The 24,962-nt window shown below is 47.4% G+C and overlaps 1 protein-coding gene across 31 annotated transcripts in view; it reads left to right on the forward strand.

Moving 5' to 3' along the window:
• LOC121592004 (protein alan shepard) overlaps positions 1-24,962 on the forward strand; it is a 204,518-nt gene that overhangs the window by 115,284 nt on the left and 64,272 nt on the right. For 30 of the 31 annotated variants that reach the window (XM_041913181.1, XM_041913183.1, XM_041913163.1 and 27 more), the window contains one exon: positions 22,725-22,949. The exons of the other annotated variant lie outside the window; for it this stretch is intronic. In XM_041913181.1, coding sequence (XP_041769115.1) covers positions 22,725-22,949 — 225 coding nt within the window. The remainder of the gene's footprint in view (positions 1-22,724; positions 22,950-24,962) is intronic. 31 annotated transcript variants of the gene reach the window in all.

Raw genomic sequence — 24,962 nt, forward strand, 5'->3', positions numbered from 1 at the left:
TAACCATTTATCCCCCTCAACTATCACCTAGCCTGGAAAGCTGGTATCGGGGTGTCACACCGTCGTTTTCTGTGAAAGATGAAATATTGGATAATTTTTCATCCCGCTTGGGCAGAAGCCATCACGCCACGAAGGAAAGAAAGCTCTTGTGAGTGACGAAAGGGCAGGTTGGTTTTTCTTTCTGCTTCCTTGGTTGAGCAACTAACTAGCACGCGCGCTCCATTACATAATAGAGTGCGTGTTTTGTAAGCACAACGATAAGGAAGGATAAGATAAAAACAAGACCATTAGCGACCGGTTCTGGTTTGCTGGTTCTTTTTTCTACTACAGGATCTTCCACGGTGGAATACCTTGAAGAAGAGGCAGATATTGAGAAAAGATGTCATTCTTGTGCAGAAGTTGTGCAACACTGAGATCCCCTTTCCGGGCATTTGCGGGACGCTGATCCAACAATTGTAAAGAATTTATCAAACACCCTCATTTTGACGTACATGTGTGTGTGTGTTTGTGTTCTGCACTTGAACACACATCTATAATGTAAGTTGTCGGGAAAGTTTTGCTAGACGAGTAGCAGCAGGTCGCGAAACGAAACGGGATGACAAGACGCCAAGACCCTCACTGCTGCAGTCTGCTGCTCCCTGAAAGCAGAGTGGAAAGGAAGGGACTAGTGGGCGCACCGTCACTGCAGGTTCCGTGGATCATCAAGCAAAAGTTGACGTGTCACGTCACGGTACCCGGAGGCGGCCGCCGTCGCATCTCGGACGAAGAAGCACCGGAGAAGTTTTGATCTTTCCATCGAAACTTTTGAACCCTGCGGGTTTTCTTTCATCCCTTCAGTGCTGCACTGTTGCCCATACACAACTCTATTCTCTGCTGCTCTGCAAACGCTTCTTCGTTGCAGAGTCTGCATTCTTTGTGTTTTTTTCATCTTCTTCTTCCTGTGCTGTAAACTGGCAAACTCCTCTGGTAGAGCGATTGAGCGTACGAGATATCGCCGCTGCTCCATATGGGTTTATGGTTGTTGCACGCGACGCCAGTACTTTGCTCCCCACCTTTCGGTGGTGGTGGTGGCGCAAAAAAGCGAACCGCCAACAAAGATAATCATTATTCCATCTCCAGAATGAGGCGTGTGTGAGTGTGTATGCTAAAGTTTTCCGTTGCACATGGCTGAGAAAACGGCATTGCTCGCTGGTCGATGTCTTTCCAGGGTTGATGGTGGAGCATCTTGGAGCGTTTGGTTGGTTGTGTGCTATTTGGGGGTTGTGTTATGTTTTTTTTGGTGTGTGTGCTACACTCCTCGCCCCGGCGGTTGGAGCTGCTGCTGGGAATGGGGCCACGCGGAATGAGCGAGTGATTTTTATATTTTTGCCAATTCGAATGTGCAGAAAATGAAGCAAAAAAAGCAAGCAAGCATACATTTCAAGCTCTAGCTGTGTGGGGTTGTGGAAGGCAGCACACAAACGATGAGCGATGATGAGCGCCACGCCACACGAAATACGGTGAAATTCCGAGAGGGCACTGAACCGAAAAACGGTATATCCATTATATGCCGGGGAGCGGATAGATTCTACGACGATTGGTCTTTGCCTTTTTTTTTTGGGCGAGGAAGCTTAAATCAAGAAGAGATAGACGAGCGAGGGTTGCGAAAACATTTTTGCAAAACCTGCCGGAATGGATAATTTATCAGATCGGAAGCGATGGAAGACTAATCGGGGTGGCAAAACCAGCTGCACACAAAAAAAAAAGACACAGAAAAGAGAGAAACACTACGAAGAAACTCAGGAAGTCTCAAGTTTAGAAAGCTTTGTGAAAACGGTGGAAACGTTTTGGGGAATCGTTTTTTGCACAGCGCCGGGTCATAGGTGACTGTCACGACTAGTGAAGCCGGGTGGGGTGGGATCATTTGATGCCGGTTTGCCGATGGTGGCGAAAGAAACTAACGGGAACCACACTGTCCTGATGCATCACTAGTGCTCCGGTGTGTATATTTGTGTGTGTGTGTTTCGCATCATCAATTTGAAGCAATCGTAGCAGAAGTAATAACCTGCTGCCCCTATCAATTCCAGCTTCTCCGCCCATCCGCTTCTGTTCCGAAGGTCCGATAACGGATGACTTCAATCAGCAATATGTACTGCGGCGCCCGGGCGTTACTCTGCCCGTTTTGGATGGAGCCGTCCTACGAATTCCTGCGAAAAGCAATTTTTGGCGCAAATGTGCCAGAGCCAGAACAAATCAATCTCCTCACGCCCGTTTTTTTGTGTGCACTGTGCCGGATATGTTACAACAGACATTCAATCCACTTAGACGTATTGGCCGGTAGTCTTCCTTCATTTGTTGTGAATGGCTTGAAGTTCTGTTCGGTTGAAGACGATACGGAGAGAGCATGTACGGATTTCAATTTGCAGCCAGCGAGACTGTTACTGTGTGTTATTGTTCCGTTTTGATGCAATTTATCTTATACTCGAAAGCAAAACTCTAATGAACGATACAGATCTAGAGCGAAGAAGAGTGTTCATTTTCAAAAGCACAAAAGGGTTTTGCACTTAGAGGAGTTGGAAAAGATGTCTAGAGCTGTCCGTAAGTTAACTTTATGTGTTCTACACTGAGCTCTGGGACCGTTCTCGTTCTCTCGGATGTCCAGTTACTGAGCGTCCATGTTTATAGCTTCCATCATCGCCGACGTTTTACTTCGCCAACAAAATCCTCGCCCATGGGAGTTGGAAAACAGAACAAAAAAAAGCAGACGACCTTACTTACGCCATAAAACTGGCCCTTTTTATTTCGCTGGACAGGATATCCATGTCTGCCGTGTAGGACTTTGTTGTACGGTGACTATAAATTTGCAATGAAGCATCAAAGCGACCCGTGCATTATAGCGAAGAGGTGCTAAAGTGTTTTATCTTTTTGCACCTTAGAACACCTTGCACTGCTCTTTTGATGGCGTTGACGTTCTAGGAATTGCAAAGAGCACAACAACAAGCAACAGCAGGAAAAACAACCGTTTGTAGTAGATGGCAAACAATCACAATAAAAATAAAACCACGCGGAGATGTCGTGGGAAAGTGAACCTTCAAGTAATCCTGGTCACGTCACCACAATTGCACTGCGCGCTAGGCACTAATGGACGCTCACTACTGATGCTGGGCTGGAAGCGCCTCGTGCTCATTAGGTAAATCTAGTTAATTCACAGTTCGAAACAATCGGACGCTCCCCGGTGGGAGTTACTAATTGACATAACGAGATCTCTGTGTGGGTGAGCGTGAAGCCCTTTCAAGCCCACAACTATTGACCGTAAAGGTATGGAAGTTGGTCCAGTAATTCCATTTCAGGTGTGGTAATTCCACACAGTGTGAACTCAAAGTTTGTCATTTGCGGCAATAGAAAGCGCAATCATAAACAAACACACAAGCTCCTGCGGTTACATTGTGTCAAACCGTAGGCCAGCTGAGCCACATTTGTCGAGATGTACCGGAATCGAAGCGGATGATATCATTCAAAACGGTACAACTGGCTGCTCGTCACCTAAGCACAGTAGGGGAGGTGAGTTTGTTCTCGAGTTGTCGTCTGACCGCTAGCAAGTCTCATACCGTGTTCCAACTTTTGGTGCGAAAAACCTGTATATCCACATTCTTTCTTCGCGCAAAGCGCACCGAAGAGCACATCACAGCCAGAACCACCGGGAGGCATGATGGGGCACTTTGCTTGGTTGGAGCATTACTTCAACATTCTGATTACCTTCATTCGATCGCTACTTTCCCGAGCCGAAGGCCCCGGATTAGTACACAGTATGCGGTAATGTCATCCAATAGGGGCCACCACCTTCCACGGATACGCTGCAGACTTCTGATTTTGCACCAATTTTATCTCCCGCTCCTTGGTCTTCTTGTATGTTGCGACAAAAATAATCCATTTTTCTCCATCTCCTAACCAAAACCTCACCGATTCGTGTTATCTCTTCAATAAGGGGAGGGGGAGGTGTGCATGAATTCTTGAAATCTTGCCGCACCAATCTACGCAAAAGTGTGACTCCGTATAATGAGAACAAACAGAGTGCAGAGATTACAAGCAGTTTGTTTTCACGCATAAATTATAGCTCGCGGTCGTGTGTTAGTCGCGCTAAACGTTTTTCGAGAACGTCTCGCAGGAAGACTCCCTGGCTCCGTTTTTGGGCACAAGATGTGTTCTTGTGCCTTGTCACTGACAAAACCGCCATGCCTGAGACAGGTCTGTACCGGGTGTGTGTGTGTGTGTGTGTGTGTGGTGTGTGTGTGTGTGTGTGTGTGTGTGTGGTGTGTGTGTGTGTGTGTGTGTGTGTGTGTGTGTGTGTGTGTGTGTGTGTGTGTGTGTATGTGTGTGTGTGCAGTGGAAATTTTCGTCACCTTTCACCGCTACTGCTGGCTCCTTCCCCTCGCGGGTGCGTCATATGTTGGAAGTGCTTGTCAAAGTTTATCGCAAAATGCGTACATTTTATGAAAACACACACCGCCCAGTGTACAGAACCGACGCGAACCTTGTCCACCCACAGCATCCACCTATCTGGTCGCTTGCTAAATCTCAATCGTTGGCGTACGTGTGTGTGCGTGTGTGTTGGTGTGAGGAAGTGAGGAAGGAATTTTCCAACCACTCGGCTCTGCGCTCTGTAACATCACCCAGCCACATCACTCCTCTGTCCTCCGTCACTCCCGAACACTTCATAAACTTGGTGTGGTGTGTGCAGCTATTCTTTTGTTTTTGGTGTGTGTTTTCCTTCCTTCCATCAAGCTTATTTCGAACCTTTCGGGTGGGAAACAAAGTGGAAAGCTTACGGAATGTGTTGCGATTGAACGACATCACACACGCAGGCCCTCAAGGGAGAAGGACCAACTAGCAGCAGCAGCAGCACCATCAAGGGAGGAAAACTTCCAAAAACACCTTTGCGCCGTGGTACACGCACGCATGTGCTTGGAGAAGGAGCAGCATTGCTTTTTCGTGCTTGGATGATAGCGAAAATTAAACGACAACAACTGTAAAGCTTTTAATAAGCATTATTTAGCGATAAACGATGGCACCACCGCTGCGGCGGCGGCGGCTGCTCTCTTGCCGTTTGCCTTTTCTCAGTTGGGACATGATGGTTGGTCGCGTTCTTGCGCTGGAGAACCGAGATAGCGGGCACAAGTTAAGCGGTTTTGTTTTGTGTTGGGTTTTTTGTTGCGTCCCCATGTTTGCGATAACAGACCCACTCTCCGTATTCTATTTCAAACTTTAACGTGAACGCACACACACACTGAGATTGCTGTTTTTCTGTGCGCTGCTGAGGCTGACCGAATAATTCTGCATGTTTTAACAGGACAGGACGGTTTAAAAAACAAAACCAATGACGCAAAGAAATCGGGCGTCACAGAGTAGTCAATACGTCAAATTTTATCCATTCATAAAGCGCAAAGCAGTGCCGTTGTTTCTCGGAAACAGTTAGCGAAAATGCTAAAATTACCCCGTCATGTAGGGAGCGGGGCGTGGGAGTGGGTTTAATTTCCCTTTCGCGAATTTCGCGAATCGTAAAAGCACCACCTCCAAGCCTTCCATTATCGAGTTCGCCAATATTCTAATCAGTAACGGTTCAGTTGCAATTGGGAGGTAAAATCGCCCAGCAGGTTTTACTACCCCTTCTCTTTGCGCCCGTTCATCGTAACCACCGCCACCACCGCCGTGGTGTGCCAGATCCGTCGGCAACCGGATACCACCGTGGTACCCTCTGCTGGCGTCACTGGATCGATTTATTTCATTTCAATTAAAACGTCGTGCACCTGTCGAAAGTGTTTACGATTCGGTTGGAAGTAATTATTCGGCGGAACGCTTTGGCTTTATCGAGGCAGCTGAGCGGTGGATAAAGAGAGGCTTATTGCATTCGTTCAGTACGGTCAAAGGTTTCATTTCGTTCGAAATTGTGATTGGATTCTCTAAAACGGTCTGCTGAGTTAGGCACGTCTAAGGTCAATTTGGAAATCCTCATTTAAAAAAAAATTAAATGATCTATAAAATATGGAAAATCGTTTTAGGTATCTAATGCATCGTTTTTACCTTCAGCAAAGAGAGCTTTTTCTGTACAATTTTCCCGTTTGTTTGGGAGCCAGAAAACCAGACTGTTACAATAATTATGGTATCGTTTTCGTGGCTGCGTAAAGCTGTGCTTTAATTTCTATTTTTATGCCATTCGTTATTTGTCCCACACACACACACAACCGGTATCGAGAATACGGAGAGATAATAAACGTCCCAAATGATGGCGATAATAATGAGAAAACCGAAGGAAAAGCCCCCGCCGATTTGGGCGACCGGTGAAAAAAGCGTGTGCGGCGCGTGCAGACGGAACGGGATCCAATTAGTTTCCGTTCCCTTTTGGTCTCTCTCTCTCTCTTCTCTCCTGTCTTTTATATGCACCCTCAATCGAACTGTTTATTTTTTTCTCAGTCACTTGCTTTTTTGGGGGTTTAAAGCGTGTAATTTAACTCTTTTTTCTTTCTGCTTTTTCTTCTTTTCTTTCACACGAGAATTTCATTTTGTTCTAATTTTAAACCCTTGCTTTTATGCTGGTCATATTTGCAGGTTTTATTTCACCGGTTTCTTTCTCTTTGTTTTGCTTTCCCTTTTCCTATGTTCTACGTTTTATTTTGTGTTTAACCCTTGTTTTTGGGATTGTACTCTTTTAGTTTTGTTTTGTTTTCTTTCCTTTTGTTGCCGAGTTACCGGTTGATTTACCGGCTGCATCGCTAAGAACGGTGGGCAGATGCACCTGTCACAAACTGCACACCGGTGTACGCCGATCGGTCTGCCCCAAAACAAAACGGAACAGACAATCTTTTCTTCCCCCGCTTCAATCTCAACCACCATGTCTGGTGGTGTGTTGCGGTCATTTGCTGAGCGGTTTTGCCATTCAATCTAGATTTTGAGCAGGCAACGAGCCGCCTAGCTGCAGTTTCCTGCCACACTGCAGCACACGATCTAACGCTTCCAGACAGCTGTTCCCGCGGGAATGCATTAAAGAGGGTCCGGGAACACGTTTTTATTGTCTCTCTCTCTCTCTGTCCGTTCTTTTTTGGCAATTCCCCATCCACGGAGGGAAGACGTAAAGCCCTGCAGCGCGTTTCGAATTCGAATCGAGCCGGCGCTGTTTACCGATACCGCACTGCACAGCTTCTTGATATGGTGTGGTGATGATTTTGTTTGCCCCAACCATCAACAAATTGTTTGTTCACTCGTACCGCTGCTGCTGCTGCCGGCGAAAGCAATGAATGAATCGTTTGCTGTGCAGCTCGAGAATGCGTGCCACGAGATATAGTGCCGTACAAACAAACAAACAAAGTGCGGTGCAATCTCGCCCTCTGCTGCTGCACGATAAGAATTGCTATGTGTGTACGAAAAGCGAAAAATACTTGTATAGTCGTGTAGCAGAGAAGGAACAGCTCTGTTCTGCGGAAAATGGTTGATTGTGTGAGCGAAGAAACAGTAATGAAGCAATGAAGCAATCATCTCTCTTTCGAAACATACCTTTATGGTGAACTCTTGTTGGAAATAATTTCCTTCATTTTAATTGCAAATGTTATAGCCACGTGGCGTCTGCACGCTGCTCAACCAATTCGCCCAATCGATTATTCATCGAGCGCAGCAAATAGACCCCACAGAAAAGTGTGTTCCCGGCGGATTGAGAGTGTGAACGAATCGTTTGATTGGTGTTTTTTCGACGAAAAAACGAGCCACACCCAAAACCCTCCCGATCCAGGCGCTGCAAGTGCAGTCACACAAACAACAATGCTGTGCTCCACGTTTAGTGTGATGCAGTTCCGCTAGATTTCACCGGTAATGTGCGTGCAGGTTCTTTGCGGAGGTTTTTTTCGGATGGACAGAATCTGTATCATCAATAAAGCGCACTGGTGGTGTCGGAGAAGTTCCTAAACCTATAACAGCAACAAAAATAAACCAAAAAAAAACCTTCATTATTCATCCGGGTTTCGAAACGGGGCTTCTAATGGCCATGGCTGTTGGAATGTGCAGTCTGCGGGGAGAAAAAAAACGGCGAGATGAACCGCCGTTTAGTTTGCGATGTCGAAGTTTTGCTGCTTGTTAATTTGGCTTTGCCATGTACCACTGTCAACGAGTTCCCGGTGATGCCCGGGTTGTGAAGCGGAAGCAAATAAAACCCGAGAAGCAACAAAAATGAAGGGGGGAAAAAACGAACAAATTCAAATTCAATTGCGGGGGGATATCTTTTTTCTCACAATTTCAATAATGCACTGAAGCTGTCGCTATGAATTTTGCAGCAGAATGCAATTGCAGAGAAAGAAAAAAACAACTACAGCGAACCCTTTATAGCGTTTAAAATAAAACCTAAATACCCTGCGTTGCGTCGTACGGCTCCAGCCGTTCAGGAGGACCAAGGAAACATAGATGTTACGGTTCGGGCAGACAGGAGTGCGTTGATAAATCGTTTCACGTCAACGATCATGCACAGGCGCGCACCAACATACCCATTCCCATTCGTGTACCGTATTTTGGGCTGTGTGGCTGGGCTCTGAAGCTGGATGTGAGCTGGAGTGGAAGATTTGTGTTTGTGCATTATTTTCCCTCACATTTCCTTCCAGGCGCTGGGGAGGGGGCGAAAACGACAGTGCGTCCGGGCGGAAGGATGTGTTCGCAAATCGTTTTACTTCTGCCATCGATCCAGCAAGCAGAAGGAACGAGCAAGGTTGTGTATAATGCCGTAAGCTATCGACGCTTCGCACTCGAATGTCTCGGAAAATGCATCCTCTTTCCTGTGCAGTGCATCGGCCAGGCGGAGCGCAGAGCGCTTTGCAATAGGAGAGATATTGCAGCTTTTAGTGGAAGGATTCTCCTTTCTGGCTCGGTTTGCCATCAGCGCACGAAGCTCTGCCTGCTGTGCTGTGTAGGATGAAGCTCTGTGTATGTGTTTGCACATGGTGCCAATGTCAACACTAACCTTTTAATGATGCACACACATTAGTTCCGAACCGGTGGGCTTTGCTCTCTCTCTATCTCTCTCCTCTCTACGTGGCGCTGCACATTCGAATTAAATTATTATTGCAATCGGAACACGGCAAGACACTGCTTCCCCTGGCACTTGATGCAGGTGTTTTGCAGTATTTAGGTTACGAATTAATTTACCGAATGGTTCACCGGTTCATAAAGTTTTTCACACTCCCCTGCCATCCTGCCCTTGCATACTTGAAAGAGTGTGTGCCAATCATATCAACAGCAGCACACTCCCGTGTCTGTGGGGAAATGCTCCTCCTTTTTTTTTTACGACTGAGGACACTGTTGGAGTAGTTGGTTTCGGAATTTAATATAGCTGGTTGGGGAAAATTAATTCAGCACCGGAAAAACTATGGCCAATGAACCATGCCAGGCTGCCCGAATGATTTTCATTCCACTGTGGCAGCTTATTGAGCGTCCATGGTTGGACCAGTTCCAGGTTTTAAAATGTGAAGTTTTGCACCCAAGCGTGGTTTTCGAAGAGCTTTACATTTTTTACAGGGGTTTAGAGCGATCTTTTTGTTTCCTTTTCATCATTATAATTGTGTTTATTTGTTTTAAAATTTAAAGAATGTAACATTCTGATTCTTAGCAAAGCATTCAGCGGCAAATAGAATGGTAAAACAGTTGCAAAAGTAGCATCTATTCAGCAAAGAAACCCTGCAGAGTGCCAAAATTACGCTCATCGCGCATATTATTTACCGGCCTTATAAAGCGCAAATAAAGCGACCACCAAACTTTGACCACCCACTGAAACCGAAAAGCGGAAAAGCGATTGGCTGCCTGTGCTTTTGAACATAAAATGAACTTTTCCCCCATCGCCATCGGGATGGGATCGGGTGTGCCCCGTATGCGCGCGTGGCATTATGAGCTCGCGACTAAACGGCAACCACACTGCGCAAAGTGCAAGGACCGCTGCGAGCGAGCGCCCAGTAGCATAAGAGCCGATCGATCGAAGCCTAGCAGCAGGGAGCAGAAAGCAAAACTGGGGGAAAATTAAAGCACCAAAGGACTGAAAGAGAGTCGTCGCTCGTTGCCGTGCTATTCCTGCTGCATAGCTGCATAGCTGCAGCACGGGCCCATAAATCACGCACTTGTGTCGGAATGCCAGCAGCTAACGGTGTGTGCGTGTGTGTTGTAACCTCATCCCCGGGGTTGTTTGGGAACGACCATATCGTCTAAGCATCGTTCAGCCCATAGGTTCTCCCACCCTCAAAAACGCATTCATAAAGTGGCTGATAGCGAATGAGCGCTGCCCGGTGGGTGACGACGAATTCCAATGGGCTGTGTGCAGGTGGAAAACGCTGGGAAAACGCGGAAATGGTTTTAATAATATGACACTATCTAACAAGATAATGGAAAATGTCACCACCATTGTAGCGGCCGTGCTTGATTTAGGGCGCCGCTCGATGGGAAGCGGGAAAGTAGCTAACGCCCCATAGAGCTCGTCGCTTGTTTTTGTGCAACACTGCAGTGTGTGTGTGTGTGTGTGTGGGGGGGACTTTCAATTTTCGTGCACGTCCACAAAATGCGAAGCAGGCACAATGTTGACTCTTGAGCGATATCTAAGCGTCAACTGCACACGTAAAGCTTTTGCCGGCAGGAATTCCGCCATCCACAAAGCATCCCATAAAAGCTCGCAAACCCCCCCTGGTTAATGCTTGCATAACACCATGTCCGGGGGCAGAAAGTATGTGCATACTTGGGCCGTGATAATGTGACAAATATGTTGTAGTCTCGTGGTGCTGCTTTTCCCCAAAAATTAGGCCATTTATGCAGGAGCGCCGATGCACTTGTCCTCCCGTCGTTGGAAGTCGCCACCATAAGTTGACGTTCTTGGCGTGAAAAGTTCTCCAAGCTGGGAGAAGATTTAAGCCGTCTAGAGTAAGAACAACTTCACTTCACTCCCTTCCGGCACCTTTTATCAGGAAGTTATTTTTGACGGTCCCAGGAACCTTGCTTGTTTGGCCCAAGGACTTTAACGAAAAAAAAGGAACAGATTGGCGTGCCAGTAAAAAACAGCCAGAGCGGTGTGTGCGCTCATCTTGATAGGCAAATTTACGGCACTTGAAATTCTTTCGAGTGGCGTGATTACGGGCCCGCAAGGTAAAATATTTCACTGGGGGTTTCATGGCTTTTAATTGATTTATTCACCATAGAACAGCCGCTTATCGTCCCGGTGCGCTTGCATATCACATTAAATATTTTAATTAGCATCGTTTCGGTTGGTTTTTGACGGGGGGTTGAAAGTGCTTTTGTGGATGATCTAACCAATTATATGAAATCTGCTGTAAATGCCTTACAAGTTCTAACAAAGCGCTCTGACGTTATTCTGCACAGAGGAAAAGTTCCAGTTTTTTGTTCTTTAAAATAGTGCAATAAACAGTAAGGGTTCCGGTAGTATCTGAATAAAAAGAACTTCCAATCAACTTCATCGTGAAGGCATTGTTAAACCCACACACATACACACAGGGTCATTGGTGCGAATTTACTCAGGCAGTTCCGAGACGAGAGTCCCAAGCATGATGACCTTTCCGGCCCGCGAAACGGGCTAATTAGCCCATCCATTTCGCAGACTGTGTTTGCAAATGATGGCCCACGCAGGCGCCCATCAGTAGCAGGGCGGGGAGTCCTAAAACAACAACAGCCATATTGAGGCGGTTCACAGCGCAACATCTTACCTCACCCCAACAACAACGGTCACACAAAAATTGGGCGGCGTTTTGCGCGAATGCGCACAGGCACAGAACGACCCGGTTAATCATAATTAGACTCCTAGCTGGATTGCGAAACTACTACTGCCCCCATGAGTTCTTTGCGGAGTGGCTTTGTTGTGCTTTGTTTCAGTGCAGGGCACTCGCTGTCAATTTCACCAATAACCGGACAGGGGTCCAATTCGCCCGAAATTTGATGACCAGCGAGGAGTTCCCATCCAGCGCGCTGCCTCGGATCATCTCCCGGGCGTTGTTGTTATTGGAGAGGTGCTTTGGCTGTCGCTCGAGTGTGACCAACGTGAAATCAAACAACAACAGCCACCGGGGTTTCCCTTCCCCCCTTCCGGGTAGCGGTACCCCTTTCTGCTGACCCGCTTTCGGGACCCAACTCCGCTCTGGAGCCTACTGTGTAACTGTAATTTCGCGAGTCAATTTCGGTGCTGGCAGTATGGAAAGGTTTTATTTATTTATTTCCCTCCGCTCGGTGGAAAACGCCCGACTAGATCACAGAGTGAAGATAGTCGCTCCGATTTCGGTGTGTAATCCTCAGGGGTGGAATAGAGAGAGAGCAACCGGGGTTCCCCGAAAACCGAACACCCAATTTGTGAGTGACGAGAGAAGAGCGCATTTGGGGGAGAGTTAGAGCGTCGAATTACCGTCCCACACGTTGTGTGTGTGTCCGAGGGTTAGAGGCTTGTGAAGTGTCCGAAGTAGGCAACAAGATGATATCGGATGATCTCTCGAAGCGAAACGGTTTTGTTGCGCGTCCAGTGGGCGCTACAATAATCCCTTTTAACCCCCGTCGGACGTCAAAAAGGCGGCTATCTCGGTAAAGTGTCAGGCTTTTTAATTAACTCCCAAGTGAACCTGTGCCGGCCTGTGACGCTGGGGCAAGGCGGGCGCTTTAGAGAGCGCGGGGGGCTGATTGTTACAAGCGTTTGTTCCGAGCTTGTAATAACATTGGGTGGCTCCGTCTCGGAAAGGAACCGCACGCGCAAAATGCCGTTCGGATGGGGGCGGTAGAATACAATCAATTTCGGGTGGTAAATTACACTTTCTTCATCCTTCCCCGGTCCTTTTGCGTCCCCCGGTGTGACATTTGCGCGTGTCCACTACGCAAGGGTTTGACATGTTAATGGGAGGGGGGATAGGGGGGACGCCCTTATCTCTCGCTTTCATTCCGTTTCCGGCACGGAAGGGCGGGCGTTAAACGGTGCCAGCAAATGGTTGGTCCTGCTACGGAAAATGTCGTATCACGGTCGTCACAAATCGTTCCTGGCCCACGCCACTGATACTTGTGCTTTGACTTATGGAACCGCCGCGCAAAGGTGTAAGCAACTTGTAGCGGGGATTAATTATTCCCTATCCCCTCCCTTTTTCTACCGAGCCCAGTCCAAAATTGCCCTGATTGCCACCGCAAATGCTTATCTAAATGGTGTGTTCAGCAGCCGTTCGTCGCAAACATGGGCACAAATGTGGCGTTGCTTTTTTGTTCTTCTGTGTGTGCTGCTTCTTGTAAAAAGTAAAGCCACGCAGAGCAAACACCACACTAGCACCAACCATCGGCAAAGAAAAAAAAGCCCATTAGTAATACATTAATTTACACTCAAACGTGTACGCAAAGAGATACGGATCGAATGATATTTAATTTTTATTCTCTCCGCTTTCCGTTTGAATTTTTATTTTCACATTAACTCGGCTCACTCACAATCATAAAAAAGCAGGGCTGGGTGTGTGTGTGTCGTGTAACTCGCTCCACTAATTGGACTGCAGCAAAACAGAAGCGCAATAGCAGCATTCAATAAAAATTTATTTCAAATGAAAGTCATAAAAGTTAATTATAATGTTCTTGATAAAAACGATGTGCACTCCAGCTCTCTCTCTATTTGCTCTCTCTGTCTCTCCCTTACTGTTCCATTTGCTGCCTGGTGAGAGTGCCCTCAAGCCCTTCGGCTCTGTACTCTCCTTCCCCAGCCCAACTGACACTGACATCATCATCATCATCGTCATCGGTTCGGTGTATCATAATGGAGCCGGTTCACCAATTTCCCACTCATGCCTGGGTGCCTCATGCCGGGTTCGGTTCAAATAGTTCAATCCACTGTAGTTTCACAAGTTAATTCATGAGATCATCCAACGATGTCTCGGATCCCTCCCCAGAAAGCAGCTCGTTGCCCAATTTTCGTTCCGTTTCTCCCAGCTCCTGCTGCTGCCTGCACGGTCAAAATCACTCTTTCTCTGCACCTCGTTAGATCGCATCGTCTTTTTGTCCCGTTCATTTTCTTTCGGAGGTACTTGGTATGTACTCCCCCCCCCCTTTCTTCCGCTTCCCCTATTCAGGGGTTTTGCGATCTGAGTGGGTAGATTTCGTTCGGTTCCACCAACAAAAAAAAAAAAAAAAACAAAAAAAAGGAAAGCACCTGAGGAAAAGCGAAAAAAAAGAAAGACACAAGAAGCGGGGTATCTATTTTCCGAGAAAATCCGTTTCACTTGATACCCGGTAATTTTATTCTCTTTCAATCAGCGCAACCTAACAATCTCCCCGTGAACGTGGTCGCAGTCATGATCGCGCGCGACCGTCAAACGTTGATGTGCGCCTCGTTTGTTTGCGCCTTTGCACGAAGCAACGGGATGACCGGGGAGGGGGGCGGGAGGAGGGGCGAAGTTGCATAATGGCCACCTTGACACGACACTACACGGGGGGGTGAAGAATGCGGAAGCAGTGAGTGCGACTTTTTCCGACTGGAGCCGGGCGCAAACGTGAGACGCGAAAATTAGCATTCAATATAATGAGACGACACAGTGAGAGGGAGAGAGGGAGGAGTTTCGGGAACGCCCGGGTTCAATTTTGCAACGTTCGATTCTCACGCTGTTTTGAGGATTTACAAAAAAATGGATGTTACGGTTTCAATCGCGTCGTGTTAATTATTTTAACCCTTTCGAGTGAGCTTTTGCGCAAAATTTGGGACTCACTGCCGTTTGTGAGTACATTCATTTTCGATTAAAAACGTTTAGTTTGGCGATAAAGCGGTAAAACGTTCTTACAGATGATATGAACCAATTTAAATGTACATCGTTTTTGGTGTAAAAATATGCCAGTTTCTTATATTTGTTTGGTTGTTTTGCTCAACTTGATGTCGATGGTACATTAGAGATGGGAAGAATAGGATAGTTGTGAAAATTCCCAGTTGAACCTACGAACTGGTTGGACATGTTTCTGCGAACTGAAGTTTGATTTGGTGAACAAATATGCGAATAAGCAAACGATTGTAGATGAACATTAGCTCTTGTTCAGTCCTTTTAGAAGATTGGACTGGTTTCCTCTTAAGTATCTCTTTAAAAAGAATTATTTGTCTAAACCCTTCCAACATTTCTCCTTTGGCATTGTGCGAACATTAAACTCGGGCGTATTATTGCTGTGACAAAGCCGTCTAAACAAACGCGTTTTAATTAATTCCATTAGAGCAAACCATCAAACCAGCAGAGAAATGTTGAAACCGCTCGTTTTGTGCTCGTCTGCAACAGATCCGTGCTAAGAAGGGATTCATTCGAAATGCCCACATTGGACATCGCCAAACGCAACCAGCTCTCAAACCGAACCGAACTTGCAATCCTTCTTTCGTCCGCCCAACAAAGGAATGCAAAAAATGCATTCCATTGCAATGAATTCGCTCGTAGCCGGAGCGTCAAGATTGCGATAATCAACCTACAATTAACATATTTCCCCGATCTCCCTCCCGACCGTCCGTCGCTGAAGAACGTGCAACCCTGTACATCTCGCAGGCACTCCATCTCGTCTCGCAATCGGGCGGTTGGGAGGGCATCTATTTTGTATTCGTATCGCGAAATGCAGTTCATCCGTTCAGTACCAGTCCAATACTGCAAACATCTTCACCTGCCCCACTATCAATGCAGCCGTCCGTCTTCAAAACCCGCGGCTCAATTAATTGCAAGATCCACTCCCCCGCGCCGCCTTGTGGCCCTGCCGAGCAATTTATTCTCGATATTTATTCCCGCTTTCTCTCGATCTCTTCCTTCTCCCTCTTTCTAACTCATTCTGCGCATTCTCTTGCTGCTTCCATTCATTTTCCATTCACGCCGCAACTCAATCAATTACGTCATGCACACTCCATTCGGCGTGGAGTTTCGCCAGTTGATCGTGCAGCAGCATCCAGCGCCGCGCGCGCGTGCTACGACCGGAATTGGGACGGTTCCCGCAACGGCCAAGAATGTGACGCATCTTCCGGTGCGCTGCTGCTGCTGGCTTACCAGCGTCTGCACTGGAATGTTCCGAACGGAATCTAGCTGAGGAAAAGCGTTCGCAGAGTCTGGCTGGGTGTGGGTTTATCATTTTCTCGCGTGGGCGAAGAGAGCGCACGGACGGAATTTGAACTTTGGATCAGCTGGCACGATGGTGTTCCCTCCCATGGTGTGTGTGTGTGTTTGGCGCACCTGGGAAAAGCTTCGTGGAAAGACTCTCTGATGCATTCGAAGAAGGGGATGTGGCAGTGAGTGGAAAGGTCGGAAGGGGGAGGTGTACGCAGAAGGAAGCATAAGTTGTTCCCAAGTGCCCGCGGCATCCCGATGTTGGCGGTCAAATGGTCAAAGTGGAATTTCCAAAGAGAGATTAAGCAGAAAACGTGACTCGCCCGTCAGCTTCTGCGTTCGCTGAAAGTCCGCTGGAATGGAATAGAAATGTAACCTAAAATCTGTAGCCCCCATCCTTTTCTCCATTCTCCATGCTCCCTTGCTGCTGCACTTGAGGACAGAAGGCGAAAGGACTCTCTTGGCTACTCTCCCGTGCTCCTTAGAATTTCTGCAGCCGCGCCAACCGCTCCCCGAGACGGATTACCGGATAAAGCTGTTAAGGATTTCTTTTGAGTTTCCACCACCCTCCAAGGCCCTTACGTTCTTCCACTCCACGGGGAAAATAAAATAAAACACTTCACTCTGCCGGCTTAGCGGGTCTTGGCCTTTCAGCGAAACATAAGCACTAGAGTGAGCCACCGCGCTTCGCTGTTCGGCTGTGTGTTGATCTTTGCCTTTCCAGCTCACTGGCAAACGCGCGCCGGAGACATTTGCCCACCGAGCGAAGCCGGCGGTGTCGTGGCAGCCTTTGCAAAGAGCCTTCCCCGTTCTTCCGCTCCCTCCCTGTGTTCGGTGTGGCATGGCAATGGGGCGATGTCGATTAAAGTGACGCTTTTTCACTTTTTAATTCCTATTACGATTGTTGAATTCAATTTCCCCCCACTCCCCCCACTGCTTGTGTATGGTAGTTCGATGATGCGAATTTTGATCAAAAGCGCCGGCACGTGGAGCACGGAGCCGTGTCTTGAAAGACGCGTTGCTTGCTGTCGTGTCCGATACGATTTTTTTTATATATTTGGTGGCAGCTACTTACGCAACGAATTTTACGGTTTTATTATAACATCGCAATAGAATAGCGCGAATACAATGGCTTTTGAAATCAGGGACAGCTTAGCGTTTTGTTATATTTGTTTCAAAACTTTGAAGCTGAAACTTCAAAGATCGAACTTTGACAGCTGTCAAAGATTGTGTTTTAAATATTTGACAGTTGTCATCCAACGACATCTTTAAATCATGCAAAGATATTGAGGATTTGTTGCAGAAGAATTAGAGTTTTGAAGCATGACCAGGATGTCAAAAATGCAAATGACACTATTGATATTCATAAAAAAAAAACAAGAGAAGATAGTACTTTTAAGTCATTTTGAATCTGAATGACTCCTGTATCGTTCTCTTTTATGCTCCATACCCCCTCAGCAAACCTAACTGAATCATTCCGTTTTTATGTCTCTCTAATTTGCAAACTGAATAGCAATTATGTTACCGAGTGCGTCTTGATCGTTAACCATAACCTCAAAGAACTTCTTTCGATCGATTGAACTGCTTTCTCCACCCCAAAACGTACCTCATGATATGTCTGTGGAATAAATTTAAATTTTATCCTATGTGTACCTTTGCATCACTCTCCCACTTGAGGGAGGGATGTTATAATTTAATCGAACCAATCAACCCGGACTCGCTCCGGTAGTGCATCACCGTAATCAAACTGGCAATGATGCTCCATCGAGACCGAAACCTAATGACATGTGGTCCTTTTTGAGACTGTCAAGGCTCCTTAATGACGTCCTATGCCTTCGAGAACTGGCCCAGGATTTATCCCTTACTTCTCTTTGGTAGCTCTGTTTGAGCTCAACTCAACCGGCAGGAAGGAGCTGGGAGCACAGACACAGCGAACGAATGGAGAGTTAATAATCTTGGGATTAAATTCGTTCAATGAAATTAATATTACCGATGGCACAATGTTCTCTTTTCTATGTGTGTGTGTGTATTGGCTGATGAAGCCAGGAGTGTCCTTTTGCTATCCTGAGACACTCGTTCAAACGACGAGGTGGGAATTATGATTGAAACCAATTCCGGGCAGCAGAAAGCTCGGCGCGCGGGTTAATTTTGCCGCTTTTTCACCTCTCTTTGCTCAGCAGCTCGGAGTGCTACTTGGGATATCCAATATTGGCAGTTAGCAAATTGAAGTGGAGCTTCAACACCCACAGCGTTGGCTCGACGGAAGATTTTTGGTTTGATTTGGAGTCATAAAGGCGTCTTGCGCTCCAAAAGCGTAGCAAAAGGGGAGAGAAGAAAAGAAAAAAAAAACATTCCACACCCACTTCAATGGCGCACAGTAAATCACGTTCAATTTTTCGCTTTTATTGTTGCCAAATGAACTTTGAGTTTTTTTTTGTGAACACACCCTTCACTCTTCCTACCCTTTTTCCTAACTATCCCTTGAATTTTTTACCCTTGCTACCTTACTGGGTAGTCTTTTACTTTTCATTTTCCATTAATTTCCACCGATTTACGCTGCTTTCATCCATCCTTTCCAGGCAAACTCTTAGTAGCTTTATCCTTTTTGCCGCTAGAGTGCGCTACTATCACAGAACACAGTTACTAGCGCAAACGAGAAATGAAATAGCGGTTTCTTGCTTGCGCGCGATTCAGCCGAGAGCGTGCTACTTTGCTGCCCTCCCAACCCCAGCCAACCAACCACCAGGAAAATGGGAAACCAATGGAGCGCTATTGATGGGTGGTGAGCGCTCCCGATCGAAGCGAACCAACAGTAAAGCTCCCTTTGTTCGGTTAAACACTTTATTAACGATGCTGCCGGGGGGTTGGTTATGAGTGCGCTTTTCTTTGCGCTTTTCCCGTTCACTCTATCTCTGCATTTACTTTCGATCCTTCCGGGGACGAAACCTTCGATCATACCGGGGGACTAAATCTGACCCCCTCTCCCCTCCCCCATCGGTGTGTTTGGCGGGGAAACAATTTCTCTTTCATTCCATCTCTCAAACGTGCGACGGAGTTCGGTTTGCACCGAGCGACCGACCCCGGCAACCCAGTCGGCACATTTCATCGCCGATGAAGTGAAGTGCTTGCTTGATTAATTGTGCAGAATGTTGTTGGCAGATTTTGCCAATTCACCTCCGGTGCCCTCCGGTCGTCGTCTTCCGAGCCCGTGGGGCTATGGGCTCCTCTGGTGTGTATGTGTGTGTGTGCCAAATGGTGGTGTGAAACAAGCTGGAGCAAAGTGGCGCAAAAAAAGCATGGAAAGAAATGCGGCTATCCAACCGCTGAATCACATCGCACACACACACATCCCCTCTCCCTGTCGACGAGTGGAGCTGCGGCGGTGCAATGGCGGCAAACGCCCAATTGTGAACCATTAGCGGGGTAGGACGAGCAAACGGGCAACAAAACATGGGCGCCGCTCCATCTTTTCTCCGGTGCATGAAGGCATGAATGCTTCAATTAAAACCACACCATCGCACCATTTTGTACCACCATAACGCAGAAACGGCCAAGGCCATGGTTTTCTGTATGTGTGTGTGTGTGTGTTTGGGTAGGGTTTGTGTACTAGCACTGAAACTGTGCGCGGCATGCGAATGATTAAAGCCTGGAAACGATCCGGCAACAACAAAGTAATTTTCAGCTGTGTGCCTTTTTCCGCTGTTCGTTTGCTGCGGCCTTTGTGGGAGAAAAACGGATCGAATGGTCCGTGAAAACTCCTGCCAATTATTGCTGTTGTTTCTGAAGCTGGCAGAGGGGAAGTGATGCTGGCCGGTTCGATTGAGGCTTTGTTGTGGGGTGAAACATTTCGGAAAAAGTCGATCGTTTGCAGCGCCTTTATTTGTGGTGAGAGAAAATAGGTGCAAAAGGGGAATTTTTCGTCGGAAATCAAGAACTGGAATTGAGAAGTCTTAGAACCTTTAATTCTACCAGCACCACAAATGGTAGTAGCAAATCTCAATTATTTCAATACATGGACTAGAATTAAAGATCAGAGTTAAAATATACTTTTGTGGAATTTCTGTTGTGTTTAAAATTTGTTTTTAATAATAATAGTTATAACCTCAACTCGGTGCCTTTTTTGCAGATCACCATCCGTAAAAACTACTTTTTGTACTATCGCGGGACTTTTGGGCGCATAAAAAACACCTCATAACACACACAGACACAGGACGTGCAATGTTGCTCTGACACTGCATTAAAATCCACCAGCTGTGGCCTTCGTTGCTGTATGGCGCGCTAATGGGGTGTGTAACTTACACCGAGCGACCCAGAAGCGTTCCTGCCACACTTCCCTGTGTGGCAAATTTATGCACTTACCAACTTGCCAGTTGCATTCCCATAGATTTGCACTTTACCGTCTCCGCAACTTTTGCTTTTTTGATCAACTTTTCGACTTTTCGACTACTACCGTTGAGAGCGGTGTGTGTGTGTGAGCCTCTGCCTAGGTTACAGAACTGTTATATGCGACTGTTATAAAACTTGCCAAACCGTGGAAGAAGTAGTGTTTACGTGCCAGCAAAAGTCGGTTATGTGGCGGAACGGAAACTTTTCTTTCCTGCACGATTATTTGAATTCTTCGTTCGCACACAGTGCGCAAAGTTAATTGTACACAATGGCTTTCAGAAGAGGAGTGTTTGGGTTTTATATGCATCCAAAAACTTGCCCGATTGTCTTGAGAAATTGTATCTAAGGCACTTACGGGTATCGGCGAGTGGTGTGACAGTCACAACTACATCCCCGGGAAACATTTTGCCACTGTTTGGCTGTTTAAACCACTCTCTTTCTCTTTCTCTCGTTTATTGACATTTGGCTGCACAGTGATCACAGTGTCTCGTGGTCGTGACTCCATCCATGACTTACATGTTGTGTGATGTTTGGTCAACCATGGTCGTGGGGTAACACACGTCGCCGTACTTCAATTTGGCACAGGAAATGAGAAAATCTGCATAGATGCGTTAGCTTGTCGAGCAACTTCTTCCTTTTTCCCCCACCAAATGACAGCTTGCAACTGTTTGATGTGCTGCCAGTGTCCGTTTGAACAGACGAGTTGTCCGTGACAACAACACGAGCAACAACAAAACCCAACGATAAGAAGCACTCGCCTCCGGCAAAGTCAAAGTTGCAAAAGTTCAATAATGGATGCATGCGGTCGTGTTCGTCGTCGTCCACCAGCACATAAGTTAGCCACATAAGAGACCTCATCTTCCCCCTGAAGCCACTAGCGAGCCATAACCACAATCGAACAAACACGCAAAGACGTGGATGTGTACACTTTTTAGCTTAAGTTTTCTGGTGGAGGACGTTTGTTGGCGAGCGTTTTGTTTCTCGTAAGATTCCACCACGGTAGCGTACGGTCACAACGGGAGTGCCGGTTTGCCTGGTCCAGTACCGCGGATGTGCGGTACCATTATTCATTTAGCTGACTCAGGACACCCGGAACGATACCCGAGTTACCGGGAATACCCGGCAGACATCAGACACACACAAACACACAGTCATATTAGAAAAGGCAGGACGGTGGAGTCACTATCAACCCCTGGAGGTTCGTGGTCCTACAATAGAACGGTTTGCAGCTGCCTCGAGCCAGCGCACACACACACACACGTACGTGGCTTTGGTGCACGAAAACGAAGCGGGCAGCAATAAATTTCCTATCCTCGCTTGGCAGGCAATGGGTTTTTGGAATTTTGGTTCGCTGCGAAACCACCCGGGTAACTGCAATGCCCGTGGAAAGGTACTTACCATTCCTTTGCAGCTGTAGCACGATACCCAAGGATTTTGGTCCTGGCGCAGTGTGTGTGTATGTGTATCCGTGTGCACGGTTTGCGACATGCCCATCCGGTCGGTTATCTTTCCTGTAAAGCTCTGCCCGGCCCTGCGGGTAGAAGGAGTCGTCGAATGATGGTTGGTCGCTCCCCATTTGCGACCCCAAAACAGAGCATGGATTTCCTATGCAAGCTTCAGGCACTGCTGCCCGCTTTTCATACTCGCACAGCTGGATCAGTGAGCAGATCATAAAAATGCTTCCGTCTTTTTGTGTGTGTATGTGTGTTTGAGCTCCACGAGCTAGTTTGGCAAAGTTTGCCTAAGTGGTCGTAAATGCGTCAACGAGACTAGTTTAGGAGGGGGCGTGATGTCTCCGATGTCCAAAAGGAAGTCATCCGTGAGTTCATCCAACGTGCTCAGTAGGGGGGAGGGGATGAGAGAAGTAGTGGAGGAAGCTCATAAAAAAGGATTCGAAAAGGAAGTGGGGACAGGATGTTTAGTAGACACGAGTTTGAACACGAGCAAACAATGTTTCAATTCCATTGTTTGTCCGTACAGAGAGTGAGGTAATATTTTGGAGATCCCACCTGGTGTAGACTTCGATGTATTCTAAGTGGAGCGTTGTCAGTTGACATTCAAAACGTGTTAGTTGTTGAGGATTAGGGATTGGATATCTAAATCATTCTCAAATTTATATAAATCTTTAATGTCATTCAAACTTTTTTGCAAAAATTCTGAAATTATCCGATCTCACACTCTGTCATTTTGTACCATCGTATCGAACTCCGTGTTTTAATCCGATTGTTTTCCCCTTCCGGGGGATTGTTTTTTTGTTGTTGTTGTCTCCTGCAGGGAAGTACTACAGCCGCGCCTCGTAGCGCCTACCCTGGAGCACCACCGCCTGCACCGGCCACGCTAAAGGGTGCCCAGCGACCCGCTATGACTAGTCCGGCCAGCGGCATTCCCGGTGCACCGTACAGAGGCACTGCCTGGACGCAGGGTTACGCCCCGACACAACCAACCTACCGATACACTGCACCGCAGACCTATGCATATACACCACACACGACAACCCAGGTAAGTTTTGCAAAATGGGGGTTCGAAAAAAGAAGCAACAAACAGAAGAAGAAAAAAAACAACCTGCAGTGGCGGTGTGTTGCCCGCGCGCCAGAGTTGATCAATGGGCACCACCATCCAGGGCGTATGCTTATCTGTGCGCGCGGTGTGTAATACACGGTCACTACAGCGATTGGGATATACAGTACACCGCGGGGAGTTGCGGGTCGGTGCAAACACGCTCAGGGAATCGTTTCGTCCTGTTGGGTTCCGTTATTTACAACCAAAGCATTCCTGTTGACTCGTAACCGAGAGTGCACCCGCGAGGAAGTTGTATTGGGGAATTAGATTCTGCATGCTACACACAGACTCCAACCGTTGAGCGTGCGCACGCTTGTTTGTGGGAGGGTTTTAGCTAACCTGGGTGTGTTACAGTTTGGCTGTTTTGGTTTTCTAGGTTGCTCGCAAAAAAAGGTTTGGGATTACATCCTGGGAAACTGGTGCCGGAATTTGTATTACATCCCGTAATCGTATGGCAGCAGCGGAAAAAAGTTCTTGCGCGGTTGGGGATTAGACCCTGCCAGGGATATCCCCGAGTGCCACCGGTGCTTGGGAAAACGTAATTTTTGTACCAGCACGGGGTCACTAGTGGATGGGCATATTGCTTCTACGGGCTTCTGGGCGTGGAATATCGAGCAAAGCCTCACTATAAATTGATGACTTTAATCCCGGTACATACTAACACACACGTACTCGGTTTTCTTTCGGGTCTTTCGTGGCCCTGGTAATTGTAATCACCTCACGATGCTGTAACGTGTGGAATTTGAATGAGACCGGAATCATTACTCTGCTCCATTCGGAAAACGGTTACACGGATCGTTGGGAACCGCGCGCATGATAACGTGCAGAAAAGTAAATTCAATTCTCGTTCCGCTCAACCTGAGCGAGGCTGTCTTTCTTTTTTACACCGAGCGTCCGGTCCGATTCCCAGAGTTGCTCCTCTTTCAAAAAGTGTCCTACAACTAGCGCTGTCACACTGTTTGTTGGCGTCACAGTGCTTTGTTTTAATGTCCCGTTTTGCTTCTCGGCAAAATCCATCAACGACGTCCGAACGATCGGGGGAAAACACATGCCAGGCCGTGTCTTGATGTCCCCCGCCACACGTGCATCTTCTTTTTCAGACGTGGCAAGAGGGCGCGAAAATTTAGTTTCACTCTTCCATTGCATTAGTTTAACTCCATTACCACCGCGTCGTCGTCTTGGCCGTCGTTTGCGCGAGCCGGCCTTGAAACGTCAGCGACAGTCTCCACTCGCATCCCGTAACCCGGGGCAAACATGACACGTGTCGGTTTGCCTGACGAGGTACGATACGATGATGGTACAACAACACACCGGATTCATCAGCCCGAAAGGCGGCGCGAACGGGAAAGCGCTGTGAAATCTAGTTTACATTTAGTACCCGGCATCGGTCGAGGTGAGCTTATTGTGTGCGGCAGGCATTCAGAAACGGCAGCCGACGACGGCTCTTTATCATGCATGTCACAGCGATCACGCCGGCTGGCTGGCTGGTGCGGTGTCGAGATGGCGAAAGTTATGCGCTGTAAAATAGGATGAAAACATTCAAAGTAGGTCGGAGTAGGTCGTGTCAGACACACACACACTTCTTGGGCGACAGAGCCTACCAGTGGGTTGTTCCGTGCAGAGCCGTTTGGCCCGGTCGTTCGGTCGGGGCCGTATGTATCTATCTTCTGGGGTGAGCCTTTTATCTATCCCATTTTTGGGCGAATACGAAAGGGGAATTCAATTTTCTTCGCGCCCCCCCCCCCCCCCCCCCCCGCTCCATTGGCGGATGTTCTGCGCGTCCTGGCGGTTTGTATAAGAAGGTTGGCAGTGCAATGTGCTTTTTCGTCACTTTTGTTTTTATCTTGGCCGGTTTCGGGAGTTTCGGGGTGCTACGTGTAGGCAGCTTTCGCTCTAACTCGCCCAAAAAAAGGCCACAAACAGAACGCGCTTCCTCCCTAACAGTCGATAACT

The sequence above is a fragment of the Anopheles merus genome, chromosome 2L, assembly GCF_017562075.2.
Source record: "Anopheles merus strain MAF chromosome 2L, AmerM5.1, whole genome shotgun sequence".
NCBI classification, from domain to species: Eukaryota; Metazoa; Arthropoda; class Insecta; order Diptera; family Culicidae; genus Anopheles; species Anopheles merus.